General features: G+C 34.5%; 1 protein-coding gene across 5 annotated transcripts in view; it reads right to left on the minus strand.

The window, feature by feature from the left end:
- Nucleotides 1–8,888, minus strand: part of HERC4 (HECT and RLD domain containing E3 ubiquitin protein ligase 4) — a 153,150-nt gene that overhangs the window by 65,576 nt on the left and 78,686 nt on the right. For all 5 annotated transcript variants that reach the window (XM_011926859.1, XM_011926868.1, XM_011926849.1 and 2 more), the window contains 6 exons: nucleotides 8,392–8,468; nucleotides 7,985–8,109; nucleotides 6,910–6,969; nucleotides 6,677–6,788; nucleotides 5,989–6,178; nucleotides 4,445–4,617 (listed from right to left, as the gene is read on the minus strand). In XM_011926859.1, the coding sequence (XP_011782249.1) occupies nucleotides 4,445–4,617; nucleotides 5,989–6,178; nucleotides 6,677–6,788; nucleotides 6,910–6,969; nucleotides 7,985–8,109; nucleotides 8,392–8,468 (737 nt within the window). The remainder of the gene's footprint in view (nucleotides 1–4,444; nucleotides 4,618–5,988; nucleotides 6,179–6,676; nucleotides 6,789–6,909; nucleotides 6,970–7,984; nucleotides 8,110–8,391; nucleotides 8,469–8,888) is intronic.

Here is an 8,888-nt window from a genome sequence, read left to right on the forward strand (position 1 = left end):
AGACTCCATCTCAAAAAAAAAAAAAAAAAAAAGACATTCCTGCCATGTGCAACAATATGGACAAAACTGGAGGACATTATTTAAGTGAAATAAGCCAGGCACAGAGATAAATATTGCATGTTCTCACTTATTTGTAGGATGTAAAAATCAAAACAATTTATCTAATGGAGACATAGAGTAGAAGAATGTTTGCCAGAAGTGGGAAGGGTAGTGGGGAGGCAGGGGCATGGGTGAGGGTGGGATGGCTAACAGATAAAACAAAACAAAACAAACAAACAAACAACAACAACAAAAACAAAGAATGAATGAGTAAGACCTAGATTTTTCCTTTTTTGCGACAGAGTCTCACTCTATTGCCCAGGCTGGAGGGCAATGGCATGATTTCAACTCACTGCAACCTCCACCTCCTGGGTTCAAGCAATTCTCCTGCTTCTGCCTTCTGAATAGCTGGTATTACAGAGAGGTGCCACCACGCTCAGGTAATTCTTGTAAGTTTTAGTAGAGATGGTGTTTCGCCATATTGACCAGGTTGGTCTTGAACTCCTGACCTCAAGTGATCCACTGGCCTCGGCCTCCCAAAGTGCTGAGGTTACAGGTGTGAACCACCACACCCGGCCAAACCTAGGATTTGATAGCACATTTCATGTACCCCATAAAGATATACCTACTATGTACCCACAAAAATTAAGAATTAAAGAAAAATTAAACGCAACCAGTGTTTGTAGTTTGTGTATCTTGCTATAAGTTTTTGAAAATAAATGTTAATGTTAGAACAAAAATAATATATTTGCATGGTAGATGAGGTTCAACAAGCCATCATTTTCTCTGGGAAGTCTTTCTTAGTCCTTCATAGTTACATGCCCTCCCAAGTGTTCTCATAGCACTCTGCATTTTCCCTAATCTAGTACTTACCATCCTGTAACATAAAGATCAAAAAGTTTATACAATCTCTCAACACTGTAAGCTCAACAAGGGCAGAAATCACGTATTTTCTTTATCACGACATCCCTAATATCTAATATAATAATAAGCAGATAGTAGGCACTCAATATTTGCAAAATGAACTTTAAAAAGAAGTCACATGGTAGAAGTTCAAAACAACTTATATGTTTAGGATTATTGCCTAAACGTACAAAACAAAATCTATGTAAGTTTGATTATAACACTTATTTCACATTTTAATTAAAGTTTAGTATTCTTGCTTTAAAACCTCAGTTCGAGGGTGGTTATAGTGAGTATATTTTATCTGTTTGGTTTTATTTAAGGGTTCTGCATAAAATAGTTTGAAAATCACTGATTTAGATCAGCACAAATATGTAGCAACTAGGCTAGACAGACCAAGTAAGGCTTCTCTTTTGGCATACCAGCATGTCTATAAAGTCTATAAGTGGAACTCAGAAACTACTAAATAACCCAATTATTTGCCAGTAAACTCATTTACTGATAATACATCCATTCCTGACAGCAGGTACCAAAGGTATTTTCTTATGATGCCATTTGGAGAACTGAAAATGATTTTTAATTCAAAAACTTTCCAAAGGACATGACATATGGGAGGAACACGTGCATCCATAAATCCTGAAATGAATAGGGAACACAAAGTCCAGTTCTCTAGTTCATAATTATGCTCCAGGGTTAGAGAAAGAATAATACTGAGGAAATTCCCCTTAATTCTTAACCACAGAGCAGAGGGAAGGAATATAGGCAGCTGTCAGATACAAGGTGTCTTTGAATAAACAAGTTTTGATAGTAATAGCTTTCTTGAATGATATAAATGAATCGTCCCTCATAGTTCATATCTACAGATATCTATTTATGGCAGAGTAGGATGAAGCAAAGTTTCCTCTAAGGCATAGAAGAAAGATAATTCACTGCTCTAAAGCCTCCCAAAAAGAGATGTTTAAGAAAGTCATACCAGTATCATACTGCTTTTGACTAAGTAACTACTGCAAACAAGAACCCAATTTCCTCCTAACCCAAAAATTTCTTCAAGTCAAAAGTAGTGGTTTTCCATCCAAGTGGTGGTGGTAACAAAATCACTGTCTTATGAATATATAATAACTTACTTACATATACTGTATTATTAATTTTTTTGAGACAGAGTCTCACTCTTTCACCCAGGCTGGAGTGCAGTGGTGTGATCTCAGTTCACTGCAACCTCCGCTTCCTGGGTTCAAGCGATTCTCTTGCTTCAGCCTCCCGGGTAGTTGGAATTACAGGCATGCACCACAATACCTGGCTAATTTTTTTTTGTATTTTTAGTAGAGACAGGGTTTCACCATGTTGGCCAGATTGGTCTCGAACTCCTGACCTCATGTGATCTGCCTGCCTCACCACCAAAAGCATTGGGATTACAGGTGTGAGCCATCATGCCCAGCCCATATTATATAACTTAAACAATACATAAATCTTGGAAAACTATCAGGGCTGGTATTTCAATCCTTAGAGATAATTCTTCATTTGCATATGGGATAAAGAAGAAGACTTCTTCAAAATCACAGTGGTAGGAGGCAACACAGAGGGGTTAGAAATATGGTCCTTTTGATTCCTAGTCCAGCGCCTATAACATACTACATGTGATCTAGAATATGAACGTCTAGCTCTAGGAGCATAAAATAAAATCAAACCCCCTTCTAAACAGATTATACTACTATATCTGCTAATATAAGAACACTAGTAACAGCAGGGACTTTGTAGAAGATGTGTATTTGTATTTCAACTCTACTACTTACTTTGATGTGGACATTCATTTTTCCAGTCTAGGAAAAGGAGCAAAATACCAACTATATAGGGTTTTAAAAGTTAAATATATCCAAAGAGTATTCACATGAACTACAGACAAAGGAGGTTCTAGTCCTACCTGTGGTTAGCAAGCAATAAATGTTATTTTCCCTTCTCCTTCAACTAACAAGATGTGAAGATTCTAGTATTTAGAATGAGTCCATCAAAAAGGTCTCTGAAGATGAAATTCTATCAAGTTCTTCCTTAGTTGAGGCTGAAGTTACTGAGCTAGGCAGGTAATTTAACTTGCTGAAGCCTGCCTGTATTTTGAAAGAAAAAATGTTCAATTTCCTCCCCTTTTCTTCCCCTTCCATTTTCTCGAGGTAAAAGACACAGCTAAGGAAAAAAAGTACTTTTTAAAGGGGGGAATAAAGATAAGCAGATAATGAAAGCACAGAATGAGTAATTATCTGGTAATAGGGTCCAGCTGAAAAGGAATTGTTCACCAAAGTGGTAGGCCGAAGTCCAGATAAAAGAAACAATCTAATTAATCTCTCGAATCCTCGGCAAAAACTACACAGAAAGGTAGAGACCCATCTCACGAAGATAGAGAATCTTCTTAGTAACTGTTTACTGCAGACCTGGACCCTGATATGCTAAAAGAAAGCCTTGTTCTGGGTAAAGGCAAACGTAAGAATGACCTGTTTCCCTAGGAAATATATGGCTATCATTTCATCAATCAAAATGAGGAGAAATGAGTTGTTTTTCTAGGAATCTTGGACACACTAAATACAAAAGAAAAAAGTAAGTCCAGAAAGTTAAGTATTTGAGAAAAACACCCAGGAGCTTCACTAAAATAGGAAAATAAATGGTCGGTAAAAGTTCTTTCTTAGACAAAGAACAGATGGATTATCTCCTTTATCCCTTTATTATTTACCTTAGTACTAGGCAAGAGGGTCTGAAAATGCAAAGAAGCTGTTAAGAACAAGAAACTAAAGATTAAAGGTTCATGTGGGTTTTTTAGTCATTCCATAGGTTAGAAACACATGCTTCTCCCTTAGGTCATGTCTCACCTAAATAGCAACTTGACAAAACCAAATGGCATAACAGAGATATACCTACCAACTGTCAGGGATGAAATCCATCTTTAATGAAACAGCTCAGAGTCTACTTCTTCATATAACTTTGAACTGCTACAAGTGTAAAGGGTACTATTTCTTACACTGGGAAGAAGGGCAGGGAAGAACAATAGGCAAATTAATGAATTACATATGTTTCCAATTTTAAATTAGTCATTTGTTTCAAATGAAATGTTCTACTTTGAGGTCATTAGTACCCTATAGCAAAAGAACACAAGTTTAAATGTTCATAATCACAACTAGGACCCAATCTCTTTCATAGGATAACCACCTATAGCTAACAAAAACCATATAATGCAAACTAACAAATTATATTCTTCATATGTAAATATAAGGAGAATTCTAACTCATTAGTACGTTATTGTTCTGCCCAACTATGGATAAGTTATCTATACACGCCTAAAGAAGTCAGGTAAGACCAGAGTTCCAAAGGACAGGTTTATTACTTCTTTTAAGAGAAAGAATAGATAACGTTTCCAAATTTCTATAATATACATTGTTTTCGCCAATAATGTTAAAATGAACATTACCAATCTGTTAATAGGAATGGGGAAAGAGGAAAATAAAGAAACAATTGGACATACCCTATGTAGTATTTCTAAAACCTTTAATGCAGTATGAAGAAAACTGTTGAAAATTCTTCTTTCAGAAGGGGGAATACCGATCTTGTAGAGTTTCAAAAGATGTACCACAACTTCCTTAAAAAGTTCTACTATCTTGAGGAACAGTGGAGGTTCAAGTACTGACCACCAGTTTTCTGTTATTAAAAAGTGAACATGCAAATAAAATGAATTTTTTAAAAAATCACAATTTTCAAAATCATACTGACTTTTTTTCTGAAGCAGTAGTTGTTAACCCTTAGAATACCCCAGAAAGATGCATATAACACAATATCTTATGTAACATTTCTAAGGTTTATAAACCCCCCCAACCAAGTTAAACAATATTGTCCTAAAAGCTCTCAAAAGCAAAAATAAAGTATGAAAGTCTTGTTGAATTTATATTCTTGGTTGCCTAAATTATATTAAAAACTCACCACTATACCTAATATTAAAACCCGTTATTTAAAAATGTTTTGCAAATTACAATTTCAATTTTTAAACAAAACATCCTTTAAATTGTATTGCTCTAATACTAAAGGATCTTTCTAAGTTTTATCTTTCAATTTAATATATGGTTGAAATATTGTGAACTACTACCTTTAAAATGCAAGGTACTCCTGAAGATCAAATACAGAAGCTGAACAATGTAAAGTGTAACATATGGGTCCTTCCCCACATTCACTATTTGTAGTTACTAAGTACAAACACTTCAATCCTATGAAGCAGGCAGAAAGAATACAAAAACTTCTGACAACAGGAAAGCAATACTTGTCAGTCCCTGCTTGACTCTTTTTCCCTCAGATTCCCATATTCTACCCCTGGCTCATTGCTTCCTCCATTTACTCTCAGCCTTAAAGTTCTTGTACTGACATTATTACTTCTATATATCTTAGCTCCACATATCTAACAAATACCATTAGCAAGAAAAGCACTGTGTTAACTGTAGCAAAAAAATTATAAGGGCCAGGAGACAGAGATAAAATCTAGACAATTAGAAAAATTAAAGTGAGAAAACTTCAGGCCAAAAAACCAGAGCGGTGAGAGATAGAAGTGCAAGATCAGATGAGCAATATAGTCCAGTCTACAGGCAGAAAAATAAAATCAAATATCATGAAATTAGCAAGTAAAGGAAACACAAGATAAAGGGCTTATATCAAAGTTCCAAGAAGATTTAAAGCCCATGTTTGTTCAGTTTTAATTGTTCCTCCTCCTTTACTTCTTTAATAGCAAAATTATACTAAAGGTGATGAGGGAAAGGAATACGGGTAACAGTTTTTAACTTTCCTAATACTATCTCTGCTGTTATGTTTGATTAAACTTCTATATCTAACATGTTTTTCTTTCAAAAACTCCAACAACTAGAATCAAATGACTAGACAAAAGCAAGAAAAGGAAAAACAGGTTCATTTTTCCCCTAAGACAGTGTCAAATAAGCAGGGCAGCATAATTGCAAATGGCAAAATAACTTATGAGCATTTTCATTTAAAGAGAAAAGGTTTCAAAAGAAAAAATATTAGAATTCTTACCAAGTACTTTCAGTGGTGCCTTTTCTAGGTTCACAAGAGCTGTACCAAAGGGAATTGCTATTGTTGTGAAATTGTTGGAATCACTCATCAGGGGACATTCTGGTAGAGTAAGATAAAACCTCAATGCTTCAACATCAGGTAAGGAGCTAGTCAGTTTAGGAATAAGATTCTTTTCCAAACTAGCTGCCACCTATATTTTGACAAAAAGTAAAACCTACTTCATTTAAAATGAATACACTTTCAAAGAAAAAAAAAAAAAAGGAAGGCAGGAAGAAAAGAAAGAAAAGGAAAATTCTGTACTACAGCAAACATGAAGAAGAAAAAAGAAAGACAACATCTTACAATGAATATACTTTCGAGCACAATGAAAAGCAATGCCTAAGCATTGCTTGGAGAATTTTAAAAACCATGTGTACAAGTCTCAATTTAAACTCTCTACCTCTATAACTATACACAAACTTAAGCAACTTGGTAATATTAAGTAATTCAGGGTCTGCTTCAAACATCTGAAAAGATTTATAGATCTTTGACAGCTAAATCACAAATGCTTTAAAATAAAATTTTATTTTAAAAGCGCGTCATAAGAGTCTGTGGAACTGCAAAGTAAATTAGGCTATAAACGTATAACATAAAACAAAACAAAAAAATCAACAGGTAATACTGTAAATATAATACTTTAAAAACAGACCTGCTGAGATATCTGCGGATGATCAGGTTGTATAAGTTTGTGGAATAAAAGCCTAGCAGCATTCATATCAACCCCTGAAAACCTGGTACCTGTTCTATAGTGATCATCATTGCTAAAAAACAGAAAAGAAATAAAAAAAAATAAAAATTTAAAATTATTTCATTTTTTAATTTGATATACTATTTAAGACAATAAATTTGAGAATTCCAGCATATTAAAGAATTGCCACTTACCTAACAGCTAAAAAACTTCCATTTAGGCAACCAGAGGAAGAAAATGTTCCATCTATCTCACTAAAAAATTAAAAAAAAAAATTTTTTTTAATCACAGAATTAGGAATTTGTTTACCCTTTCTTAAAAAAGAATTAAAATGAAAAATCTAATATTTAATGCTATAGAGCACTCCTCTAACACCCAATTAGATGAATCAGAATTACATAAATTGCTAAAGACTGATAAAATGATACTTGATAAAGGTATTACTGTTTATGCTAGACTTTCTCAAATATTACTTTCATCCATTTATCAAACAAATGTTATCTGCTTTAAAACATGGAATTTTAAAAATTAAGTGTTTATGTTCATGTAAAAAGTTTTTCAATTTTAAAAAATATTAAACATTTTATATTGGCAGTGAGACTAATCTGGGATATCTTTGGGATTTTCCGAAAAATTATAGTTTTGGAAAACAATCTAGAAAAACAAAACAGCTTTTCAAATACAACCCAGCATCCCAAATACCAACAAAAAACAAGTAACAACATCTTAAGTGCTACTAGACAAGTTAACAAAATATTCAAGGAAGAAATAATATTCAAGTCTTCCAGAAAGTATAAAAGTTAAGACAGTGACCATTGTGAAACTAGAAGGAACACATTTCAAGGCCAATCCTAAAATGGCTACATAAATATTTTATGTTATCATTTAACATATCTCTATGTACATGAAAGAACTACAACTTATACATATTTATTTAAGATCTTTAAAAATATGCATGGATTTTTTTTTTGGAGACAAGTTCTCACTTTGTTGCCCAGGTTACAGTGCAATGGTGTTAATCTCAGCTCACTGCACCCTCGACCTCCTGGGCTCAGGTGATCCTCCCACCTCAGCCTCCCAAGTAGCTAACACCACAGGTGTGCACCACCATGCCCAGCTAATTGTACTTTTTTGGAGAGACAAGGTTTTGCCATGTTGCCCAGGCTGGTCTCCAATTCCTGGGCTCAGGCAATCTGCCTGCCTCAGCCTTCCAAAGTGCTGGGATTACAGGCAGGAGCCACTGTGCCTGGCCCAAAATGCTTTTCTTACTTGGCTATTTCCACAGGAAACCTTCCAGAAGGATAGCTCAGCCATTTCTGAATTAGAACTTCATTCACTGTCCAGATCTGCTTCGTAGGATCGGGACATCTGAAGTCATCTGGTGGCCCACAGTTCTAAATTTTCAAATAAGATTAGTCGGAGGGAGGAGATATTATATATAATTCAAAAACCAAGAAATTCCCACTACACATTTGTTTTTAAAACAGAATTAAATCTCTACTGAACACCTGAAACAAAAACCTGTCAAATAGATCAGAAAAAATTTATTCTGTAGACTTGACAGGAAAAAAACTAAGGTAATTACTTTGTAACATATAAAGAACATTAATAATGGGTTTTTTAAATTTGTCAAAATTATTGGAGCTAAGTAATTATTTACATGACTATATTATTACCTGGGGATTAGAGTAATGTGAAAAGCTTTGATCTCCCCCTGAGAAAATTCTTTTTACACAGAAATATTCTTCAGAATCTGTAATAAAAATGTAAAAAATTAAAAGCCAAGATTTATACAACATATTTCAGAGCATCAATATGCCATTAGATTTTCACAAAATCATCTTATTTAACAAGGCCTCCCATTCATGGACTTCATGATATAAAGTGACTTGAAATATTCTGACTGCTATGGGGATAAGACTGACCAAATGAAGAACATTAAACAATCCCACAAGCATAAGCAGCATTTGGTGAAGTTTACAAGCCTTTCTTCTGCTCTGCACCAAGAAAGAAAAAAAGAGTTTTCTAATCTGCATCTCAGTATATTTCAGTTTAAACCAAAGATGATTAAAAAAAAAAAAAAAAAGGCCGGGCGCGGTGGCTCAAGCCTGTAATCCCAGCACTTTGGGAGGCCGAGACGGGCGGATCACAAGGTCAGGAGATCGAGACCATC

The sequence above is a fragment of the Colobus angolensis genome, unplaced genomic scaffold, assembly GCF_000951035.1.
Source record: "Colobus angolensis palliatus isolate OR3802 unplaced genomic scaffold, Cang.pa_1.0 Scaffold12, whole genome shotgun sequence".
Lineage (NCBI taxonomy): Eukaryota > Metazoa > Chordata > Mammalia > Primates > Cercopithecidae > Colobus > Colobus angolensis.